The 26,008-nt window shown below is 43.5% G+C and overlaps 2 protein-coding genes across 6 annotated transcripts in view; one reads left to right on the forward strand and one right to left on the reverse strand.

The window, feature by feature from the left end:
- The window catches only part of CAST (calpastatin), a 57,309-nt gene extending 49,023 nt beyond the window's left edge, over positions 1-8,286 (reverse strand). For 2 of the 5 annotated variants that reach the window (XM_081880413.1, XM_081880412.1), the window contains exon 1: positions 8,069-8,283. In XM_081880413.1, the coding sequence (XP_081736539.1) occupies positions 8,069-8,119 (51 nt within the window). In that variant the 5' untranslated portion in view covers positions 8,120-8,283. Of the gene's footprint in view, positions 1-4,215; positions 4,367-8,068 lie in introns of those variants that run through there. The other 3 variants (XM_081880414.1, XM_081880416.1, XM_081880415.1) reach the window with 3 other exon arrangements.
- A 7,493-nt stretch (positions 8,287-15,779) lies between these two features.
- LOC309352313 (uncharacterized protein) lies at positions 15,780-25,699 on the forward strand (the record flags this gene model as incomplete). The annotated part of the gene is made up of 5 exons (XM_081880672.1): positions 15,780-15,965; positions 16,482-16,565; positions 23,018-23,087; positions 24,483-24,551; positions 25,587-25,699. 5 exons carry the CDS (start codon positions 15,780-15,782, stop codon positions 25,601-25,603), a joined length of 426 nt encoding a protein of 141 aa, XP_081736798.1. The 3' UTR covers positions 25,604-25,699.
- Between the last annotated feature and the right edge of the window lie 309 nt (positions 25,700-26,008).

Below are 26,008 nucleotides of genomic sequence, written 5' to 3' on the forward strand. Positions count from 1 at the left end.
ACAGGTCACTGAAGGCACCTAGGCAGCCTTCCCTCTTTAAAACATGCAGGAAGACACACCTGCTATTTCAATGAGATTTGCATCCAGTTTCTGGAAGCAAATAAATAATTGTTATGCCGTGCTTCATCCGCTGTGCATGAGCACATATGTGCAATATCACATACTCCAGATTCTGAAAATTATCGCTGTGTATTAGCCCACAAATGGTATCAGTTTGAAGCTTTGCTGATAAAAGCACACAACTGGTTGGCTATCTGACTGCCCTGTTTATAAGAGAGATGAAGAATCTGTGGCCTTTCCAATATTGCTGACTTCCAGTTTCCATCATCCCCTACCATTGACTATGCTGGCTGTGACTGATGAGAGCTGAAGCCCAACAACTTCTGGAGAACCACAGATTCCTTAATATGCAACATGAGAGTTCGGGTCTTCTGCCCTGGAAAAAAGGGTATCTTATCTTGTTCATTTTATCACTTTTGCATTTAATAAGTCACTTAAAACCAATCAAAATGGCCTACGTGTATATCTGTCACAACCCTTTTAGTATGTGTAGAAGAAGAAGAGTTTGGATTTGATATCCCACTTTATCACTACCCTAAGGAGTCTCAAAGCGGCTAACATTCTCCTTTCCCTTCCTCCCCCACAACAAACAGTGAGGTGAGTGGGGCTGAGAGACTTCAAAGAAGTGGGACTGGCCCAAGGTCACCTAGCAGCTGCATGTGGAGGAGCGGGGACGCAAACCTGGTTCCCCAGATTACGAGACTACTGCTCTTAACCACTACATCACACTGGCTAGTATGTGTGGTTGTTTAACACACAAACCATATGTGCAGCAGGGCCATCCCAAGACTATGATGCTAGTATGTGTGGTTGTTTAACACACAAACCATATGTGCAGCAGGGCCATCCCAAGACTATGATGCTGCCCAATGAAAACAACATTGGTGTGTCTTCATTCAGTATAGAGGTGCCAACTGCACTTGCATGTGAGTGGCAATGGGATACCATACTCCACCATGCTAGAGGGCAACAGGTTGGTTGGGGAAAGGTGCAGGACAGCCATGTGACACATACAAACACAGCATCAGCCACATGAGAGAGCCACCCTACCCTACCTAACAGCAGGAATGGCCCTGTATTGGCCTACATTTAGTCCCTGCAATTAACATTATGCTGCCGAAGTAGATTTAGGCACAAGATCTTAATACAATCTTGAGCACCCATGATTACCTGACTTTGATGGCCTTGCCAGACACTTTAGTGTTCATTTACCTGTGGATTGCTGGCACAATGTTTGGTTTTCAGTAGTATCACTGGTAGTCAGTTAGGACTCAAGAGATCTTTGTTTTACATACTAGGCTGCTAAACTTGCAAGTTATGTCATTTCTCATAACTGAGGCACAAGTGAGATAAAGAGGTTGACTGGAGGTCTATGGCAAAGTTGCAGGCCAGCCACATTTTGCCAAGCCTTGGAGATTTGTCTGTACACAAACACATAGTGTGTGATTTTGAACAGGACTGTGTATTCTTACTGTTTCATTTAAAGACATACTGATTGCAAAACTAGAAGCTCAAAGTTTATACCGCGTTCCTGGAAAAATTAATACTCCAGAACATGCAAGAAAAATGATTGTTTACTTCAGGCGTCTGCCTGGAGAATTTAGAGCTAACAAGAGACGTTGAGTTCAACTCATTTTATGCACAAAGACTCCCTGGGTGGTTCTTACCATCAACGTGCCCATAAGCACAATCTGCATATGACAATCCACAGCTGCTTCATTATGCTTCTACTTGAATTCCCAAGTCTAATTAAGAATACCAACTACCTTTCATCTACACCTGCTAATAGAAGCTAATTGATTCAGATGTAAAGATAAAACAGGAACTGAGAAAGAAAATTAATATTAATTGAATTAAAAGTATGCATATCCTAATCAATTCCCTCTAGCAATGGGGGATCCTTTTTTCTATCCTCTTAGTACATTCTGAACTGAATGTGTGGGTCAATCCTGCTATAAGCCATCAGTATTGCCAAGGAGGGGGGCAGCTGCCCCCACTAAATAAAAATCAATAAAAATACTTAACTGAGGTTTTCCTCCCCCTAACAAAAGCCTGCCCTCCCCAACAAAAATCCTGGCTACGCCCATGCTATAAGCCAGAGATTTCTTTCAAAGCTCCCTTCAGGTGGGAGGCTGTCCAATGCTGAGTTGCCGCCTGGTTTATGTTTCAAAGCATCAACTGGGCCAGATGTTAGCCAATCTGGTCTCTGCTTTCAAATGCATCCTTTCTCAGGAGGGAGGCTGGCCAACCTACCACCTGAGGAGAGATTTGAAAGTACAAACTGGGCTAGCAGATAGCTGGCCAATTCTGCATTTCCAAAGATGGAAACCGAAGTCCAGATAAAATTAAGCAATGGGCCAGATATAGCTTGTGGGTCATGGGAACCCTCCCAAAAACACTCTGTGGAAGTCAGTATTTGAATATTTTGCACGAATCAGATAAAGTTACTAAATCTGCAGTCCTATCCCAAATTATCTTAATCAGCAGGACTTGTAATCAAATCCTAAACATGTCTTCTCACAAGTAAGTCCTACAGAATTCATTGGGGCTTGCTCCCAGGTAAAGGAGGTTAGGGCTGCAGTCTTGATCCAGAAATGGGATTAAGCCCCAACTGAATTGAATAGGTCTTACTTCTGAGGGAGAACTGTGCTACAAATGCATCTGTGTTGAGTAATGCAGTCAATTGCTTTTATTTCTCAATTATGGCACCAATGCTGGGCGCATATTTTGTTCTCCAACCTAAGCAACCCCCACTGTAGCCTCTTACATGTGGCTGCAAGTCACCTGCAGCAGTGCACAGCCAGTTACATGCAATACCTGTTTGTTTAGAATATTTATACCACCACATTTCCTTATATTGAGTTTAGTGGCCCTAGTGCATTTCTATCAAGACATTGACATACTGTCAGTCAATTGGGATCCAGATAACTATCACTGTATGAATGTAGCTACCTGCTTCTGCCCACAGACCTCTCAGGGTGTATTATTCCACCACCACCCCTTTTCTGCAATTTTACAACTATCCACTAGAATTTTCAAGGTCAGCAAATTGAAGGGATGACTGTTTTGGTTTCTTTTCTTTTTTAGTAATTGCAGGTTTACTTGAGATGATCTTGTGTGATGGGAACTGTCAAACTTCAAACAGTTGTGATTTATTTTAGGAGGTGCCCTCAAGCCAGAAATACCATTAAAAAGTAAAGCTCTTAAAGCCAGGAGCTTTTTTTTTTTAAGTGAAATGCTAAACTCTTTTCCAATAATGCAGTAAAGCCTACTACTGTCATTTTAGCATCAGAAAAACGAACCTTTCCCAATTAAATTCCTTTTCCAATTAAAAACATTACTGAGGGTGGGGGAAGAAAACTGATTTTTTAAGCAATCTATAAAACATTGCAATAATACAGCCCAAAAGTTCCACTACAATTCTAACCATGTCTACTCAGAAGAACATCCAACTGAATTCAGTGGCATTTACACTCAGGTAAGTGGGCTTAGGACAGCATGCTTAGAAGACCTGTCATTAATTTTAATTAGCTGTGGGTTGTATGTCTGGTCTCCATAATAAGAAGGAATATTAAAGCCTGACTTGTCACAATATCAGCACACATCAAAAACCCCAAAACTACCAATAATTTCCTAAAAGATTCACATGCCATTCTCTCAAACCATCCAATGTCATGAGTGCCAACCGATCGTTCTTGACAAGCATGAGGAAGTATTGGACTAAACAAATTGTCCATGGTCTACTTTATTACATTCCAGGCAAAAAAACCAAAACCAAAAACCATGCACAAAAGATTTATTCCCCAGGTCTTCCGAACCACTTCCACTTTCCCTCTGTTGTGACGCCCCAAAAGCTCCCCACGTTTTAAAGTGAAAAATGCTGCAATGGAATCCTGCGAGCTACTCTCCTCCGCATACCATAAGTGGGTGAAGCTTCCTGTTCTGTGGGAAAGCGCATACCTGGCGTAACCTGCGCATAGGTGTGCACTTAAGCTCTCCAGCTGAGCTTTCCCCTCCATTCACCCTTTATCTACACAATTGCCCATGATGACTGACACTCCCTGACAAGATCTATACACAGTCAGCAGCGTGAAGACCAAAAAGAAACAGCACAAAACCCACAGCAAACAATCAGAGTACATCCCTCTTATTTACCGTCGCATACCACCAGCTTGCAAAAGCCATCCTGGGTTCCTGCTTCCTCCTCTCCGATCGATCCCTCCAAACTTCAGCTTCAGTAGCACCAACTGCGCGCTCACAAACTCAGCTACGAGTGGCTGGATTGCATTGCTTCCTCTACTAGGGCGGGGCAGGTTGGCGGAGGGGGAAAGGGGGCGTGGCCTGGTCCTTGTTGCCATCGGCCTCGCCCCTCCACAGGCGGTGAAGCCAGAAAGGGCGAGGCGGGGGTGGGGTGGGGGTGCTTGCGCCTGTTGCGGCTGCTCCTTTGGGTTTGGCGGCAGTGGCACAAAGTTAACCCACAGCGGGTTTGGAGCGCATAAGTTCCGGGGGGAGAGGGAAGATCTGCGGCTAGTGACGAGCAAGGGCGTGCTCTGTTCGCCTTCAGGGTACAGAACCTGTAGTGGGACCTCCCTGGTGCTGGCTGTTCTGGCTGAGCCCTGGGCTAAGTACAAACCATACATCTCTCCCCCCCCCTCCCCGCAATAATAGATTTTACTCATATTTAAACACGAGAAAATAAAGCAACAGATGCCAAATAAAACGAAGCAGAAGTACTGTACAGAGAGCCAAACAGACCAAATCACACCACACATTTGAAGCACACATCCCCAAATCACAGGAATTGTAGTTCGTCAAACTGTAGTTTGTAGTTGTAAGCTACAGATCCCGAAGTTTTGGGAGTGGACACTTTCAATATATGGTGTGAACTGTAAATGTTGAGTGTGGCTTGAGGTAGGATTTCATGCCCCCCCCCGGCCTAATTCATAGTGGGCAGGCAGGTCCCAAAGTTTTCTGTTCCTCTCCCCAAACCGATTTCTTTCAGGAGGAAGGAAATGGCTCTGTCCTTTTCTCCTACAACTACCAGGGAGAGCTTCCCCTATTCTGCTTCCCAGTTGGATGGGATGATGTTGGCAGCCCACAACTAAGGAAAGGCACTCTGCACATGGCCAGACGCATGAGTGTAGCCAGGGGAGTGGGGGGCATCTCCCCTCCCCCAAATCAATAATCAAATAAAAAATCAATAATAAAAATACTTAAAGAAAGATCGGTTCTGTCCCCTCTAACATAAATCCTGCCACCCCCACCCACCCCCCAATAAATCCTGGCTAAGTCCATGATCAGAGGTAAATGAAACGCTTTTTGTGTATGTGGAGGGAGCGTTTTTATATCATTCAGGTCCTCTTTGAGGGAGAAGGGACAGGTCACTTACTCTAGAGTAGGTTGGGTTTAACCTCACTGTAACATTGTCCCCAAGTGCTTTATTCCACCCACCCACACGGGGTGAGGGGGGAATTGCAGCTAATAATATGGACAAAATGAAGGAGGGGGCATTATGAGAAAGAGAAGGGTTGTTCACACCAGCTGGCAACTGCAGAACTCAGTAGCGGACTTGGTCACGGGGAAAGTTGGCAGAGACGGGGAATGCTGAGGATTGGCTTTATTGCAGACAGGGAAGGGCTGGGACTGAGCTGTGGCTTTAGACACTGGTCTCAAATTAAACACTGAACGGAGCTACGCCAGGCTGCCATCTGCTGTTCTACAGAAACACAAGCAGCTGCCTTGCTTATTTTTCTAAAAAAAAAGTTATTTAACAGAATTTACGTACGACTTGATTGCAATAAAGCCACTAGGTGGTTTACAAGAAATAATAAAATTATAAATAAACACAGTTAAAGACCATTAGAACAGTTTTAAAATAATTAAAAATAAGGGTAAAAAAAAGATCGAAGAACATCAGCTTGTCTGAATAGGCTTGCCTTAACAATAATGTTCTAAGCAGGCTCTGACTCAGACTATTGGTCCATGCAGCTCAGCACTGTTGGCAGAACCTCTTCAGGGTCTTAACCAGTGCTACCGAGGGATTGAACCTGGAACCTTCTACATCAGGCATAGGCAAACTCGGCCCTCCAGATGTTTTGGGACTACAATTCCCATCATCCCTGACCACTGGTCCTGTTAGCTAGGGATCATGGGAGTTGTAGTCCCAAAACATCTGGAGGGTCGAGTTGGCCTATGCCTGTTCTACATGCAAAGCCAGATGTTCTACCCCTGAGCTACAGGCCTTCCTTGGTTATAGGAGGAGCAGCTCTAAACTTTAAGGTCTCCCTGGTTGTTTTGAAAGTGAAGAGTTATTGCCCAAGACATATCATTTCCCCTTATTTCTTGGAGAAAATGCCCTGGACAATCTCTTGCCCCAACTCCTTAGGCCTCGAGTGGATTGCTGTCTCTCCCACTTTAGGGACTCCTCCAGATCACTTATTTATTGAACGTTCACCCTGATCTGCTTTCACAAAACTTTTGCGGCACTTGGACTATACCAGGTTTTTTTTACTGAGCATTCATTCTGATTTGTTTGTGCAGAGGTTTCATGACAATGAACATCCATCCTGATTTGCTTGTGGAGGATTTCTTCCTGTTAATCATTCCACGCATTTCAGTTCAGTTCATTGTACCCTATCAGTTTCCTAACCTCAGAAACTTCTTGTTTAATAGTACTTTTGTTGCACTAGGACGGGGACATTCAATCTACTTTAATTGCCACAACTTAAATTTCACATTATGATGTCTGAATCTCTTGAATGTGCTTGAATGCAAAATACATACGGTCTGGAGGGATCCTAGAAAGCTTCTTACATCACCCATCATAGATTTGTAGAGTTGGGACCACAAGGATCATCTAGTCCAACTCCCTGCAATACAGGAATCTTTCACCTAACGTGGGATTCGAACCCACAACCCTGAGATTAAAGAGTCTCATGCTCAACCTACTGAGCTTGCTTACAGCCAGCAACACATTTTCAGGGCCCATGGTTGCTCCTGGAATGCATGATGTGTTGATGACAAATGCCTCTGAGCACATACAGAGTGCCTCCCAACAGAGGAGCCAGAGGGAGCCTACTTGCGCCTGGGATTAGTAGGCAAAACTTCCAATTCCAAAAGCAGGGCCTCCGGGCAAGCCTGACCCCTTCAGTTTACCAACTGCAGAGAAGAACCAGCACATCTTGTGCCATTTTAAAGACTAACATTTTGGTGTGGCATAAACTTTCAGGGACTGGAACCGAATTGTTCCTTTTTATTTATTTATTTTTAAAAAATGGCACAATACAGCCATTGTCACCGCCTCAACCCCCTCTGGAATTCGTCCAGAAATGGTTAGTCACCGAGCGAGCCTCACACACCCAGAGCCTAAGGGAGGCGCCCTCAGCTTTAATCTCCACCCGCCATGATACGACAGGGGAGGAAGACCGCTCACTCGCTCCCCACAATCCCTCGCGGGGGACAACTCTGCCGAGCTCTGCCCGGACCTCTAGTCCCGAGTCGAGACGCGCAGATAAGACACGCGTTGCGTCTCTTCCTGGGGCCGGAGCGAGAATGTTAGCCGTCTGTTGGTGGGCGGCCCTCTCCGAAATACGCCCCACTAGGAAGGAGGGGAACTGTCACCTTCTCTCAGGACTGCCATGTTCCTGGGGGCGAGTGTGGGGCAGACTCCCTGGCCTACCCTCTCCCTCAGGGGCTGCGTCTGAAGGGGTAACGGGCCAGTTGCTCCAACCTTGCGCGCGCGTACAAAGCTCCCTCACTTGCGCCGCTGCCCTCGCCCCACCCAGCCCCACCCACTGCTCTCGCTTGTCTCCTTTCCTTCTGCCTCAGCCCCACAGGGCGCCGGGGGGGCACATTCCTCAGCCCGCCCCCCAGCCCGCTTCTCTCCCTCAGCCTCTTGCCCCGCGGCAAAAAAAAACCAAACACACCAATAAAAACAACCACTGGGAACTTCGTCTGACAGACTCGCTCCCAGGCCGTCCGCTCGCGCGCCTTCCGCGCCGCTACTTACGGATCTGCCTTCTTTGGCGGGAGTTTTCTTGCCTTTCTGCGGCTGGGACATGTTGACAGGCGGGTGTGTTGGTTTCCCCCCTCACGTCCTCTGTGGCGCGAGGACGAGGCAATAACAACTCCCGCCAGAGGGAAGGCGAGCGAAGCGGGCAGGGTCCGGGCGGCTATGAAGCAGCTTTTCCGACGGCCACCCCCCCCGGTGGTGCCAAAAGCCAGGCACCGCTAGGTCCCTCCTCTTCCTGCAGCCGCCGCTTTAGCAACAAGCAACCGAAAGAAAGCTCTCGGCTTCGGTTGTTTGTGGAGAAGGGAGGGGAGCGAGGCTCGGCAAAAGAGACTCGGTGGCGAGTTTGTTTTGTTTCGTTCGCTGGCTAAGACGTTCAGCTGAGACTCCTGACCCGGCTGGGCGAGGCTACATTTTTATCTTGTTTGAACTGAGCGCAGTTCTCTCAGGCAGACGGGGCGATCCCACTTTCTTGCTACTTTGGAGAGACTTTGTTTCTGGCAGGCAAAGACGAAGCCTCAGCCTCAAAACAGGAAAGTTCGAAGGTTGTCGAGGGCCTAGTTGCTACTGGATTGTTTAAGAGGGCATGTAAAATGGTGGTGTATTAGCCAGAGCATTTGGGTGCTCCCTAGTTTGGCCATTCTCCCCCCTTTTCCTCCTAACTGAACACTGTATGTAACGCTAATGTCTCGCAACAAACGAAACTGATCTGTAGAAAAGGCAACTTGAAAAAAGAGACAATCCACTTATTTTTGTAAACTAAGAAATCTTTAATAAAAACTTTTGTAAGAAAAGAAAAAAAAGAACAGGAAAGTTCCCCAGCCACTTCTTGAAAGGGGCAATGGTAACAAACTGCAAAGCAACTTTCAAAGAGCCCAGAAGATGGAAATCATAGGCCAAAACATCTGGGGGTTGAACTTCTAGCCCAGCCAGTACTCCTCCTACATGATAAGACTTGGCTCAGTTCAAACAAGATAAAAATGTGCCTCACCCACCAGAAGCTTAATATTTTTCAGCAGAATAAAACCTACCAGATATGTTTGCACAAATAAAGGAAACCACAGCTTCCTGAAGGCACACAAGTCTGGACCAGATTGGTGCCTGGATGGGGGAGTGCATACCCTCCAACATTTCTCGGATAAAAATAGGGATGTCCTATTTCATCAACATCATAATTTTATTATTTATACCCCACCAATCTGACTGGGATAATTAATAATAATAATAATACCCCACCCATCTGGCTGGGTTACCCCAGCCACTCTGGGCAGCTTCCAACCGAATATTAAAACACAATACAGCATCAAACATTAAAAACTTCCCTAAACAGGGCTGTCTTCAGATGTCTTTTAAAAGTAAGTTAGTTGCTTATTGCCTTGACATCTGCTGGGAAAGCATTCCACAGGGCAGGTGCCACTACCAAGAAGGCCCTCTGCCTGGTTCCCTGTAATCTCACTTCTCACAGTGAGGGAACCGCCAGAAGGCCCTCAGAGCTGGATCTCAGTGTCTGGGCTGAGCGATGGGGATGGAGATACTCCTTTATGTATACAGGACCGAGGCCATTTAGGGCTTTAAAGGTCAGCACCAACACTTTGAATTGTGCTCAGAAACGTACTGGGAGCCAATGCAGATCTCTGAGGACCGGTGTTATATTGTCTCGGCGGCCGCTCCCAGTTACCAGTCTAGCTGCTGCATTCTGGATTAATTGCAGTTTCCGGGTCACCTTCAAAGGTAGCCCCATGTAGAGTGCATTGCAGTAGTCCAAGCAGGAGATAACTAGAGCATGCACCACTCTGGCAAAGCAGTCTGTGGGCAGGTAGGGTCTCAGCCTGCGTACCAGATGGAGCATACCCTGGGTGGCTTCCAACATATATAACAACATAATTAAACATTTATAAAACCTACTTATGCAGGGCTGCACCTTCTGAAGGTTGTATAGTTACTTTTCTCATTGGCTCGGGGGTTCACATAACTCCATACCCTCCAACATTTCTCTGATGCAAATAGGGACGTCCTAAGGAAAAGCGGGACATTCTGGGGTCAAATCAGAAACCGGGATGGCTTCTGTAAATCTGGGGCTATCCCTGGAAAATAGGGGCACTTGCAGGATCTGGGAGTGAAGTCCTGTGTATGCCACCACAGTAAAGGAAGAATATAAGAAGAAAGGGCCAAAATCTTAGTGTACACACCTGGAAATAAGCCCGGTTGAACTCAGTGGGACTTGCTCCTGAGTAGACATGCCTAGGATTGTGCTTTAAGTGCAATTTCAACCCAAAGGTATGCTTGTTTAGAACATTTCAGTACTGTTGTCAAAATAGGTTCGACTTGGGCATAAATAAATAAATAAGCTAATAAGCTGCTAGTAAAAGAAAGTGAAATGTACAAATCTGTCCAGATATAAACCTAATAAACCATGGAAATGTGAGCCCACAGCATTAAATCATCTGTGAGATTAAAATATCGTACTCACTAATGGATCCACCTATGAAACTGGTGGTAGGATTCTGATCTTTTTACTCCCTCACAACATGGTGTGGCATTAAAATGTTAGCTGCCGAGAGCTAGAATTGCTTGATTACACATTTATTTGCTTTTGAGTGTTTAAATTGCCCTTGTGCCTTAACTATGCCATCTGTGCCTTAACTAAGTACTTAGCCCAGAATTTCACCACTAATATGGAAAGTGAGCCCAAGCAATCACCACTTCAGGCATGGTTAAACACAAGGTCCCTCCAGATATCCTTTCATTTCTTTTTGCACCTGCAAAAGTTTTGCGGCAGACCTGCAGCTTCATTTCTTTTACCTTCTTTTTTTTAAAAAAAATACAGGTGTTTCGGTTTATTTATTTTATTGCCTTGGTTGTGCTATAGTGCACGAGTGGCAATAATGCAGTAGCACCAAAGAGGCATTGCAGAACAACTGAACAACTAATAAAGCATAATGATGTATGAATGGTCCCGTATAAATCCCCCCTAATGCAATATTATTCTTCCAATGACATGCTGAAGAATACATTTGGGAAGGGGTGTGTGTGTCAGTCTCAAGGGGCTCACAATAATGATGATGATTACACCAACTATGACACACACTAATATGGTTCCAGGGCTGACACAAATCCTACTTGGCCACTGCAGAATTCAGAGAGAAGGCGCCTGGAAAAAGGATGAAGAGCACTGAACATAATGCCTGCATAACAACAGTCATGCTATCACAAACCACAAGATAGCTGGTTTAGATGCCAGGGCTGTAGCTGCCCTTTGCACACATTGTTCAATTGCAAGAGTCAGGGAGTTTTGTCTAGCATGAAACAGGATGGGGACCGGCTTGCGCAGCCCCTGCACTGACGAGAAAGTCCACACATATGAGTCCCAAACTGTGAAATGCAGCAAGCTATCCTTTCCCTGCTAACTCCCATAAAGAGGCTCTCTATATTGTATGTTGCCTTTATTTTATTTTTACAAACCCATCTCCACCAAATGTGTCCCAATGTGTCTCTCGAGTGCAGAGGGTGCCTGTCCCATTTGTAGCAGCTTCCAATGTGTGTCACATGTATCATATCCACCTTGTAAGGTAAACAATTATTATTATTCTAACCAGATTACACCTATTATTATACCTAATTTGCAGCCTTTTCAGTGGTGAAGCCCTGCTGTTGAAATACTCTCCCTGGAGAAGTTTGACATATTTTGGTGTCAAGCGATAGCATTCATATTTTCCAAAGTATTTTAGATTTGATTTAAAAAAACCAAAAACCCTCTGGTTGCTTCCAGATGGATCTGTTTATTGAGCATTCAACCTGATTTTTATTTTTATTTTTTTGCTGGACAGTTAGGCAACATTTCTTATTTATGGAGTGGTTTGCAGGAAGGTTACATAGCATTGTATCAAGCATTTGATACAATCAAGCATTGTATCAAAAAGTTCCTGTCTTTTTTCTTATTGCAAAAGATCAGTTTTAGAGGAAAGTGGGTTTGTTGCGCAAGAGCACTAAATCATCTTTAAGTCTGCAACCTGAATTTACCAGTATGTGGTTAAAAAGCTGTTTAATTCATGGGTTTTAATTGTTGTAAGCCTCTCTGAAAATCCTCTGGATTGAAAAGCAGAGCAGAAAATGAAAGAAAGAAAGAAAGAAAGAAAGAAAGAAAGAAAGAAAGAAAGAAAGAAAGAAAGAGAGAAAAAGGTGGAACCTGCTACTCTGAGTTTGTGGTTCTGATCTGAAGTGGGGACTTTCAGCTCATAGCTCATGCACTTAACATGTGTTCAGAAAGTAAGTAAAGAGAATGCAACAAAAGAAAGGGTGTGTCTTATTCGAAACATAAATGATCTTTATGTAATTCTCCGAATAGGTATGCCTTTTAATTGTAAGCAACAGCTGAGCATCAGCAGCCAACAGGTCTAACAGACTGCACTGCATTCCTGAGGGTTCAACATGAAGGATCCTACTCCCTGTTATAAATGCTGCAATAGAATCAAGCATTCTTTTCATTGCGCTTTTCTGGAAGAACCAAGGAATTAAGCACACACACACTTAATAACAGATCTCAGACAAAGGATCCCAAATTCTTCATTTTAGGTCATTTTAGTTGAACACTGCATTTTTCTAATCACAGTTCACTGAAACAAATTTAAACATTTTCCAGAATGTTAGCCATACCCTCCAAAACAGGGACGACCCGTTCCCTAATGATAATTTTACTATTTATACTCCATGCATCATACTGGGTTGCCCCAGCCACTCTGGGCAGATTCCAACATATATAAAAACATATACAAAACATTAAACTTAAAAAAAAAAACAAAAAAAAAACTTTCCTATACAGGATTGCCTTTAGACGGCTCGGGGGTCAGATAACTCCATACCCTCCAACATTTCTCCAAGGAAATAGGGACATCCTAAGGAAAAGTGGGACATTCTAGGATCAATCCTGCACCTACTTACCTGGGAATAAACCCCTCTAAAATTAATGGCTTCTGAGTAGACATAGATGGGATTGTACTGTTATAATGGTATAAGGTTTTTGCACCAAATTCTGCCCAATCTCACATAGCCAACTAGCAATGAAATGCAAAAAGTATTTAAGTATATAGCTAATTAGGCTCTTAAGCAATCTCAGGCAATCTTTATCATGTTTACATTACAGCATGAGCTTCGGTGTGGTTTTGATGGAGCACAAGCAGGACCAAAACTGGGGCAGGGACACTTTGCTCTGGGTGCCAAAATCATGATTAACATTATGCACATTATTTACAAAAATAATATTAATTTTAATCATGTGGATACTGGTTAGAAAGAATTAAGTCTACAGTGTAAAAGGAAGTTAAATATGACAAGCTGGGTGTTGCCTGTTTGAATTCCAGGCATTACAACCTGGAGGGAGTGTCTGACCACTTTGTAAGGGCTCCCCAGCCACTTCCATATCAAGCTAATTGCTTTGAGATAAATTAATGAGCCTTCAGGCAACCTGTGTGATCCACCACCTTAAAATAGGCTATGGACTGAAGCAGAATCACTGATTAATACCAGGTGTCCACTGCGAATGTGAAAAATAGAAAGAAGAAATAAATGGAACCTGCAACAAAACTGCTGCCTTTACAGAGCCCTATTTTCCAGGGACAGCCCCGGATTTACAGAAGCCATCCCAGTGCAATGTCCCACTTTTCTTTAAAGATAAAGGGACCCCTGACCATTAGGTCCAGTCGTGGCCGACTCTGGGGTTGCAGTGCTCATCTCACTTTTTTGGCCGAGGGAGCCGGCATACAGCTTCCGGGTCATGTGGCCAGCATGACTAAGCCGCTTCTAGTGGACCAGAGCAGTGCACGGAAACACTGTTTACCTTCCCGCCGGAGCGGTACCTATTTATCTACTTGTACGTTGATGTGCTTTCAAACTGCTAGGTTGGCAGGAGCTGGGACAGAGAAATGGGAGCTCACCCCGTCGTGGGGATTTGAACCGCTGACCTTCTGATCAGCAAGTCCTAGGCTCTGTGGTTTAACCCACAGCGCCACCCGCATATTTTCATCGGAGAAATTTTGGAGGGTATGGGGTTATGTGACTCCTGAGCCAAGGAGATACAGTGGTACCTCAGGTTACATACGTTTCAGGTTACACACTTCACTAAGCCAGAAATAGTGCTTCAGGTTAAGAATTTTGCTTCAGGATAAGAACAGAAATTGGGCTCCGGTGGCACGGCAGCAGCAGGAGGCCCCATTAGCTAAAGTGGTGCTTCAGGTTAAGAACAGTTTCAGGTTAAGTACGGACCTCCGGAACGAATTAAGTACTTAACCCGAAGTACCAGTGTAATTAACTATACAATCTCTAGAAGACATCTGAAGGCAGCCCTGTATAGGGTATTTTAAAAAATGTTTAATCTTTTCTAATGTTTTTATATTTGTTGGAAACCGCCCAGAGTGGCTGGGGAAACCCAGTCAGATGGGTGGGGTACAAATATAACAATAATAATAATTTAGGATGACCCTATTTCCACCACTTAAATGTTGGAGGGTATACCTTTACATTACAGAACAATCGCCTTTTCATAAACAGCATTCGGTTCCTGCAAACGATGAGTCAGCAAGCATGTGGCAAATTGACAATGTTTGTGACATCCCAGCCCCCTTTGAAGAATTAGTAGAAGAAAGTTTGCTGGCTCTTCTTTTTTCTTTTAATCTTCAAGTAGCTGAGCCTCAAATCTAGCTTCTGTAGTATTCTTCAACGGTATTCTTCTACTCCTCCTTTTCCCAGGCCTTTAATCTCATAGAGTGAATTGGCTGTTTTGTTTTGTTTTCTAAAATACGGAAAATCATCTGGTGGCAGAGATTCCAGTTGCGAGTATCCTGACTTAGCTCACTTACTTTATTCAATTCAATGCTTGGTTTTCCTGTCAGCAAAAGCAGGAATTGTTGCTTCTCCATGGGGTGATTTTAAAAGCCAGTTGCTCCCCCTCCCTTAGGCTGTGATTTCAGAAGCGATGAGTCATGCCATAGCTCTCCTCTGAATCATCAACAAACAGTCTGGTGAAATATGCTTGGCTTGCCTCTCGAAAAGCCAGAGGCTGATTAAAAAGGGGTTTAAAAAAAAATATGAACAATAATCAGAAAATGATAACGCTTTTATAAGACATCTAGCAGGCTTTAGCACCCCCTTGTGAAAAAAGTCATAAAAGCAGACTTTAGAAAACATACAGTGGTACCTCAGGTTACATACGCTTCAGGTTACATACGCTTCAGGTTACACACGCTTCAGGTTACACACTCCGCTAACCCAGAAATAGTGCTTCAGGTTAAGAACTTTGCTTCAGGATAAGAACAGGGCGGCAGTAGGAGGTCCCATTAGCTAAAGTGGTGCTTCAGGTTAAGAACAGCTTCAGGTTAAGAAAGAATTAAGTACTTAACCTGAGGTACCACTGTATTCCCATTTAAAACTGCAATTCAATTTTCAATTTTTGCCTGATTGTGGTTTTCTTTCATGACACTGACTTGCTCTGTCCTCAAGAATAAAAATATGGAAGCTTTTCATCAAACTGACAGGGTTGGGTTATTGTAACCAAATAATTGCTTTATTTCTTCCAACTTTCTCTTTGTAAACCATGCCTTGTTTTCTCTATGTAGTTGCATTTGCCAGGAATTCTTAAAAATAAATTTAAAAAGTTACAGTACTATCAAGGAACAGTTGCCAGGAGTGCCTTTTGTCAGCTGGTTTGCTGATAGCATTCATGTCAACAGAAAATAGACCTTGCAACAGTCACTCAAGCCCTAACTACATCCAGATGAGACTCCTTGTACCACACTCTATGTGGGACTCCCCTTCAAGACTGCTTGAAAGCTTCAGCTGGTGTAGCAAGCGGCTCTTTGGTTGCTTGCAAACATATAGCACCAATTCTGTTGCTGGTGCATTTCAGGTACCATTTTAAAACGTCACTAATTACATGTAAGGCCCTAAATGGCACCTGTATGAATCTGCCTGGGGCCAGGGCTTTTTTTCCAGCTAGAAAAATAGCTCTGATGGAGACAATTTTCAAGGACCTGTAAGTAAGGTTCATGAGGCTGGTGGGCACAAGGCACAGGGCCTTTTCAGTGATGCACATTCTTATGGACTTTTCTTTTAAGGCTTTAAATGCTTGGATGCTTCAGTTCACTCTTAACTGAGCAATGATGCTGATCTAGAAGACATAATTTTAATGGGTGTAGATTTGGGGGGCTGCTTCTGGTCTATGATCATAATAAACTGATTGGTTGACTGATATTTTTGGTTTATATTTGAAATTGAATGTTGATGCTTGTGCTTCTGTTATTTTATTATTATTTATCTGTACATTGCCTTGAAAGTGTGTGTGTGTGTGTGTGTGTGTGTGTGTGTGTGTGTGTGTGTGTGTTCTATTCTCTTTGGTTTTCTGCTGTTATGTATCTTGTTTCAGTTGCCAAGGCAGGAAGAAGTGGGAAGGACGATTTGCTTCCTTCTAGTATTTCAAGCGCTGCTACATTTCATCTACTTGGCACAGGTGGGTGACAGATGGAACACACATAGGAATTCTCTAGCAGTGGGAAGACAGTCGGTTTGAGAAAGTAGCTGCAACCCTGCAATGCAGCACATTGGTAAATATTGCAGAGAGGTAGGACTCATGAGACCAATGTTTTTGTTGGAAGCCTTCTCCACATGCTGCAGACCCAATTCTGTGGCCCCCTCCCAATCAACAGCAAGTATTTAAAGGGTGGTGTGCAATTATATATATATTTTTATTTGATTTTACAAATATAAATTTAAAACCATACCAAATGTACATCATTATAAAGAGATTACTCTGAATCTTGAGACTTTCCCCCATCCCCTCCATGGGTCCTATTGTCAACATTTTCAACTGCATATTATTTCATAATCTATATTTTATATCTATCCATATTGTCCATAGTGTTTGTTATCTTACAAGTGAGGTTAAAATCCTGCTAATGTTTTCACCTGCTTACAGTCGTCTCCTAGATAAATTATAAACTTTTCCCATTCTTTCTTGAATTTCTTGTATTCTTGGTCCCTGAGCTTTCTAGTTGGTAGCTGCTTATGTGCAATTAATGCTGTATCTTGGTTTGTTTATTTATTTAGCACATTTATATACCACTTTTCCCTCCAAGGAGCTCTGGGTGGTGTACGTGGCTCTCCCCCCTCCCCCATTTTGTCCTCAAAACAGCCCTGTGAGGTAGGTCAGGCTGAGGGACTGTGACTGGTCCAAAGTCACTCAGTGAGATTTGTGGCTGAGTGGGGATTCGGACCCTAGTCTCCCAATTCTAAACACTGCACCAGACTTGCTCTTTTTAGGGGACAAATCAAAGTGCCCCATCTTCATCGGTTCATGAATTGCAGCTGGGGGTTTGGCTGTGTATCTTCCAGACGCCTCCATTCATGTCAAATGTATGATTAACAGCACAATCCTACTTGTGTCTAAACAGAAGGAAGTCCTATCCAGTTCATAAGCTTTACTCTCAGTCTCTTTGCGTATAAGACTGCAGCCTAAGAACCTTACTGAGGGAAGAACCCAAAAGTATTCGATTGGGTTTTAAAAAAAAGATGTCACATGAACGGTATTCCTTTTGGCTTAATCCTGTCAAGTCTCATGTTTCACCAGTTTCCAGCATGCAGAAAGGGAAGGGCAATTATTTGCTATTTTGGGCCTGGCAAACTTCCCAACATGGTATGTGCAAGTTCACTTAACAAGGGCCTGATGGTGATGTCTTTTGGCTGATATTTTTTCCTGTTTTATTCACTGCCATTCTCCATATAATTGTATTCCAAGGCTATGGTTTCTCTTGACAGATGAATTGCTTTCATGCTCATCAGTAAGGCATTTTCCTGCAAACTGAGATGGACAGGTAATATTGTGACTTATGGATGCTGCCTATAACATGTCAATTGCTTTGATGGGTATTCTAATTGTCCCTTCTCAGAAACATCCAGTATACAATAATATTAAAAAGACCAGACTTATCTGTTGAGAAGGATTTCCCCCACCTTCACACAACCTTTCCGTTTAAATGACACTTTTAAGTAGCTTGATATGGAAGATCCTTTCGAAGAAGAAGAAGAAGAAGAAGAAGAAGAAGAAGAAGAAAAAGAAGAAAAAGCAGAAAAAGCAGCCTGTTGGACTTGACCAGTACTTTTGAGTTTCTTTGGGCAGAGAAGGCTTTCCAAAATAATGTCTCTCTAGTGAGGAACACCTGAGCATCTGTAGTGGAACCAAGGGAATCAGCTTTCTGATGCTGGAATGTTTTGAACTTTAAGGAACTGGGAACTAGAAGTCAGCTTCAGCATAGTCTCCAGGGATCCAGTCACTTCTAGGATAAAGAAGCAATCAAACAGTGGCGGATCCTCAACATGTTATACCAGCAAAAACGGCATTTCAGAATGTGCTGATAGTATGTGCTGATCACTAAGCAACTGTCCTGGAACCTTATCTGTGCATTACAGGATAGCATTAGAGGCAGCTGTGTTGAAATGTGATTCCCTTTGTCCCCTGAATCTGTGAGTCATTTATTTACCGTCAGCTCTGCCGCTAGCCATTTCTTTCAGTTTTCTTCTGTGTACTACTAGGAAAGATTACCTACCATAAAGGCAGCCTCTTTTTGTTAGTAACCCTGACTACTGGGTTCTCCAGCCAATTCAGAAGCTGGAATAGTACTAAGGGCTGTGCCGTTAGAAGTCAGCCTTCTACTCAACGGTAGTAGGATGGACATGGATGCATAAATTCACGGGGCATTAAAGATTATGCTAATAGTGTGGCACCACTGTTAATCAGAAGCGCCAAAAGGGAAGTGAAATACAAATAACCTTCAGTAACAGAATGCATATCTTCCCCGCCAGACAAAACTGGGAAGTTGCTAATTAAAGCGAAATAATGGATTCTGGTGCCATCTGCTGGCTGTTTGCATGCTGCTTAGAGAAGTTCCAAAATAAAATTTCCTTTATTATGTACACTCTAACGCTATTTGTTAAATATGCTTCCCTGTCAAAAGATACCACAAAACCAACAAAACAGCCTTTAGAATAGCAACAATATGTAATATGGTTATTTTTTTCACTCTACTATTATTCTGCTTATTGTTATGCTACGCCTTTTTTATTTGCTGTGTTTGATGAATATTGTTTTATTATGCTGTGATCCACCTTGCAATTTCTTTGATGTGGAAGGTAGTACAGTGGTACCTCTGGTTACATATGCTTCAAGTTACAGACTCCGCTAACCCAGACATAGTACCTCGGGTTAAGAACTTTGCTTCAGGATGGGAACAGAAATCTTGCTCCGGCGGCGCAGCAGGAGGCCCCATTAGCTAAAGTGGTGCTTCAGGTTAAGAAACAGTTTCAGGTTAAGAACGGACCTCCAGAACGAATTAAATACGTAACCAGAGGTACCACTGTACACAAATATTTTTAATAAATGAATGAACAAAATCCTCCAATTCCGGGTAGGAGATTCACCCAGACATTTTAAACCACGGTCTCCAAACTTTAGAATTCAGCTGCAGTCACACAGCGCCATTTATCTTGTCACTTAGGATTCAAACTGTTTACTTCCACTTTTTATTTACTTTTTTATTTTAAAAGCCCAATTAATTCATGCAAGATGGTTTCATTCCAGCTTCACCTGATATACTTTTAATCCTTCAGCAAAAAGCAAGTGCCTTGCTGCCCCCTGTTGTCACTTAATATATGGTTATGGCCTCTGATCATTTTGGATCAGGGGTCAGCAACCTTTTTCAGCTGTGGGCCGGCCCACCATCCCTCAGACCATGTGGTAGGCCAGACTAAATTTTTTTTTGGGGGGGGGGAGAATGAACGAATTCCTATGCCCCACAAATAACCCAGAGATGCATTTTAAATAAAAGCACACATTCTACTCCTGTAAAAACACACTGATTCCTAGACCATCCGCAGGCCGGATTGAGAAGGCAATTGGGCCGCATCCGGCCCCCAGGCCTTAGGTTGCCTACCCCTGTTTTCGATGGACATATTTTAAAAGTATTTTCTACCTAAATCCAGAGTACAGCCCCAATTTCTCTTGTGAAACAGAGAAACTGTTCAGTCACCAGGGTGAAAGGCAAAGCCAGCAGGCTGCATTAGCTTGATATGTTCTACAGAGAAAGTAGCAATACAGTGGTACCTTGGGTTACATACGCTTCAGGTTACAGACTCCGCTAACCTAGAAATAGTAACTCAGGTTAAGAACTTTGCTTCAGTATGAGAACAGAAATCGTGCTCCGGCGGTGTGACAGCAGCAGGAGGCCCTATTAGCTAATGTGGTATCTCAGGTTAAGAACAGCTTCAGGTTAAGAACGGACCTCCGGAACAAATTAAGTACTTAACCAGAGGTACCACTGTAATTTCCAGGAATCATAGAATCATAGAATCATAGAGTTGGAAGAGACCACAAGGGCCATCGAGTCCAACCCCCTGCCAAGCAGGAAACGCCATCAGAGTACTCCTGACATATGGTTGTCAAGCCTCTGCTTAAAGACCTCCAAAGAAGGAGACTCCACCACACTCCTTGGCAGCAAATTCCACTGTCGAACAGCTCTTACTGTCAGGAAGTTCTTCCTAATGTTTAGGTGGAATCTTTTTTCTTGTAGTTTGGAACCATTGCTCCGTGTCCGCTTCTCTGGAGCAGCAGAAAACAACCTTTCTCCCTCCTCTATGTGACATTCTTTTATATATTTGAACATGGCTATCATATCACCCCTTAACCCTATTGTATCAATCAGGGTGCTGTAATATTCAGCAGAAGATGGTACAATTCACGATAGCATTCTTATCCTTCTCCATCCTGAAATATTTTGACCCTGAATGGAAATTGACAAATATGAATATGAAGCCAGTTCACCATTCACTGTCAGAAAATGTTTCCTGATATTTAGTTGGAATTCGCCTTTCTTGGCTTCAAGTTACAAGAAAGGAGATTCTGACTAAACATCAGGGGAAACTTTCTGACAGTAAGACCTGTTGAATAGTGGAATGGTCTCCTCTAGGAGGTTGTGGGCTCTTCTTCCTTGGAGGGTTTTAAGCAGAGGCTAGATGGCCATCTATCACAGATGTTTTAGCTGAGATTCCTGCACTGCAAGAGTTTGGACTAGATGACCCCTAGTGTCCCTTCCAGCTCCATAATTCTATGATTCTATTATTCTACTGTCAACAAGCGAAGATGCATCTAGGACACAGGCAGCCGATATTGGTGTTGGACTCCAACAACCTTCCATCACAGCCAAGATGGCTGAGGTTCCAGGCTCGTAGCATTTGGAGTCCACAACGCCACAATGGCTACCCCTGGTCTAGGGAGTTTCATCTGGGTCCAATGTTATAGAATAAAACGGGTATTGAAGGAAAGGGTTTCTAGTAAATTGAAGGTTTTTTAGCCAGGAATGATGCTGACCAACAGCAGAGAATGATTGGATGCCGAACTCGAGCAACCTTGATCCAAAATATCTGCTGGAGTTTGAACGCTTCGTGACCCAAGTTCGCTTGTGGTTTCTACACTGAAGTCAGACAAGTTGCACAAATTCTGATGTTTAGCAAGACAGGAAAATGTTATTCCTCCTTTAGGAGGAAGCAGCTATTCTGTTAAAGACGCAATGTGGCTTGCAAAACAATAAATCATTCATTCGGAGAGAGGTCACCACAGCATCTCATGCCTATGCAAAGCGTAGTACAGACTGCAACAATTTCACAAGTTCTCAAACTGTGTTCACTTACAGTTTATTGCAGAAAAGGTTATGACTTGTTAGAGCAGCCATCTTTGACCTTGAGTCCTCAGTTGTTGGACTCAACAACCTCTGCCAGCTTAGGCAAGGGGCATAGATGATTAGGAACTGTAGTTCAACAGTATATGGAGCCCAAAGACTGAAAAAGGCTGCGTTAGTGGAAATTGACTGAATATGACATGCTGGCAATTTTCTGCATCAAGGAATCCTTTTTACGTGAGAATTTTCAGAGGGGCAGCCATGTTAGGCTATTTCACAGAAGACCAACAAAGGCTACATACCAGAGGCACCACATTCGGAAGAACATTGAGGGAGCCAAACACAATGTCCTGATGTTGTACGATGTCCTGACATCACTCTACACTCAGCTCTGCACCCGGCCTGAACAATGGGGGGATCCCGACCCCCTCAAAAAAAAGTTGAGGGGCCCCAAAGAGCATTGGCCCCTTGGAGCCAGTGCCTATGCTACATAAGCAACATATATTTAAGGCAAATGGCTCCCCTCCCCAAGAATCCTGGGAACTGTAGTTTATCCCTCAGAGCCACGATTCCCAGAGCCGTTAACAAACTAAAGTTCCCATGATTCTTTGAGAGCAATGATGTGCTTTAAACATATGGTGTGTATGCCGCCGCTGAAACTTGTGTCAACTTAAAGCATAACTAATATATTATGGCATAAACTTTCATGGACTGGAGAGTCTACTTCATCTCAGATGTCAAATGTGGCATCCTGAGTTACAGTAATATATATACATGATTTGGCTGGGGTCTGCAAACAGTGACAGGGGGGTCTTCACATGGGGCAACATGCAGTTGTGTGAGAGCTCACCTGCAGTCTGAGGTGACACTGCCCAGGCAAATATTTCCTGCCTCAGTGAGAACTAGGCCACAGCTAACATGGTGATGATACGAGTAAGAAGTTGCCATAGCTACCAGCTGAGTCATTTATGAAAAATGAAACGCTGATCTATGGCTAGGCTGACATTCTCTGACATTCTCTTATTTTAGTTTAATTCATAACGGTATCTTTTGTGGATCTGATTGAAAAGGAAGCTATGATCCATTTGTTAAAATATGCAGCCTATTTGACAGTTTCCAACTCAAAACTTATCAAATTTGAATTATTACATGAAAGTTATTAGGCTTTGAGGGGAATAGCTATCAGTTTCGCAATTTATATTATTTTAAAATAAGCCACTGTTGTCATGTTCTGTAGCTTACATTCTTTGGGATGAACAAGAAAAGTGATCTAGATATTTCACTGCAGCCATGTTTTTCGGGTAAGAGTTTGCAAGCTTTCAAGTCTGCAGCCTACAGCAAAATCTGCTTTGATTTTTTTCTTTAAGCACATTACTTAGCCTGCTTTATGGTAAACGTAGTTTCGTCTTACATGGTTACTGCTGAAAACTTCAATGCTGACAGCATTGAATTATTTACCCCCCCCCATATACTTTTTAAAAAATATTCTGCTTAAGGAGCATCAGGGCACTTGGCGTGTACAAGTTATGTGAGCATGCCACGTGAAATGCTTGCATCATGCACATCATGCACATACGTCACAGCTGAATATTGAGGTGGCCCTCCTTGAAAAAATTGGGGGGCCCTTGGCCCCTCAGCCCCACCACCAAGATGGTGCCCCTGACTGAGACTGAATTGAGAAGGAAATTTGCTTGACATGGGAAGAGCTATTAAGCAGCAAATGTCTGATCTGCTATGCCTTCCAGACAAAAGATAAGCCATTTTGTGTTATTCGAGAGTAAGAAAGCCTCAGCTTCTGTAGCAGAAGAATGATATGGTCAGCCACATTGCCTCAAAGACCATTGCATTGATCCAAGTTGCAGCACCAGAATTCCAAAGCATTTTATCACTTACAGCAGTTACAGCTTTCTTTTTGCCAATCACCCAAGAATTGATGTTTGCCACAGCAAACATCCCCCAATCTTGTGCCCTCCAGATGTTCTGTATACTGTTTTGTAAACAAAACCTCTAAGCAATTTATAAAGAATATAAAACATACATTGAAAATGTCAACAAAGGTTTTTAAAAAATTAGAATGGAGATAAAATGACCCAATATCCCTGAAGGAGTGTCTCCACCCCCATCGTTCTGCCTGGACACTGAGGTCCAGCTCTGAGGACCTTCTGGTGGTTCCCTCACTGCAAGAAGTAAGGTTACAGGGAACCAGGCAGAGGACCTTCTCGGTAGTGGTGTCTGCCCTGTGGAACACCCTCCCATCAGATGTCAAGGAAATTAACAACTACGGTATTTGACTTTTAGAAGACATCTGAAGGCAGCCCTCTTTAGTGAAGTTTTTAATGTTTGGTGTTTTTAGTATTCTGTTGGGAGCTGGCCAGAGTGTCTGGGGAAAAACCCAACCAGATGGACAGAGTATAAGTATATTATTATTATTATTATTATTATTATTATTATTATTATTATTATTTCAATTGTTACTAGAAATTAAATCAATTATAATTGCAGATTATAATATATGTCAGCTTTATGGGAGTTCCAAAGTGCAGGAGCTGCCGTTCTTACAAATGTGGAATGAACATTATGTTGCTCTTGTTAAAGTGCCCATTCCATAGATTGAAGAGTGGAGGCCACTAATGATATGGAATGTAAGTGCATTTACTTAAGCATGATTTATTTTAACAATGTAATTTGTCTAATTGTAGAAGCTGAGAGTCCTCCATATGTGGAACCAGACAGCCCTAACCTCACCATTGCCCCACTCCATCCTCTTATTGGTAAGCAGCAGAGACACTGGTGTCAAGGGGGAGGGGCAGCTCCATGGCTCTGTCCCACCACACACACACATGACTGGGGAAAAGTTACCTCATGATGCCTTTAACTGAAGTATGGGCACCCAAGGAGCCTGCAGGGTGGAGACTGCAGATGAGATTATTTGTACAATGCAAAAAAGGACACTCGCAAACACCCCTCAGTCACCTCAAAAGGAAGGTAAATAGGACAAAATTCCTGTGCCCTACATCCATTTAACAGTTTTTGAATGCAAATTCTTTTCTCACCTACAATGTTGGTGGTTGTTTTGTTTTTTAAAAATCCCCTCACTTTTACGACTTCTGTAAAACAGAGATGTAGCTACCAATATTGTCATCCCTTGGATTTTGAAATGCCCTGTGGTGCTTCACAATTTCCAAGGCCTTAGACTATTGATCCTACCCATTTTTGAGGTAGGTCTTCTGAAGAAGTCACAAACTGGGTACCTCACTGTGGAGATTTTGCAGGGATGCTAATTGCGTTACCCAATCTGACCTGAAGGTGATGTGATTAGCTCCAAAAGTGTATGTAAATCACAGAAGCCAATTATTTCAGAATTAATGCACCACCCTTGAATTTGAGTCTGATGATGAGCAAATTGCTTGTTTGTTGGAAAAGAGGCAGCTGTGTTTGTCTCTCTCTCATTATGTGCCTAACCAACTGTCTGTAAATAAATCAGACAGACCCAAAGGACTTTACAGACCAGCAATTGCAATGAGCAGTATTACTACATCCACAATTTTACTGTGCTCATCAAGGCCAAATGTAAGCAGGCAATACGCCACTCAACCACAGCTTCAGTTTCATAAATACAAATCAAGGAAACGTGAGTTCACATGGAGTTTTCCCTATATGGGTGCAACACAGATACAGCGCAGAAAAGTGTATTTCACTAGATCCTATGGCCTTCTGTGTTCACAAGTCTGTGCCATTAGCCAAGCCACTGTCCAAATGATCACCATTCTTTCCAATGTTTGCTGTTCTTACGCTTATTTCCCCAGGTGCTTGGAGTTTTTGAATCAGGCAGCTTCCCAGAGTCCATGCAGGGGTAGCCAACATGAAGCACCCAATATGGTACCCACGAGAGTTGTTGAACTCCAGCTCGCATCAGCCCCATGGCCAATGGTCAGGGATGACGAGCGTTGTAGCCCAAAATATCTGTAAGGTACCCCTGCCCGTACGGGCCAGTCTTGCCAGACTCTAGGGTTGTGAGCTCATCTCACTCTAGAGGCCGGGAGCCAGCGCTGTCCGCAAGCACCTCCGGGTCACGTGGCCAGCGTGACAAGCTGCATCTGGCGAGCCAGTGCAGCACACAGAACGCTGTTTACCTTCCCGCTAGTAAGCGGTCCCTATTTATCTACTTGCACCCGAGGGTGCTTTTGAACTGCTAGGTTGGCAGGCGCTGGGACCGAACGACGGGAGC

Source organism: Podarcis erhardii, assembly GCF_964252035.2.
Source record: "Podarcis erhardii genome assembly, chromosome: 11".
Taxonomy (NCBI): Eukaryota; Metazoa; Chordata; class Lepidosauria; order Squamata; family Lacertidae; genus Podarcis; species Podarcis erhardii.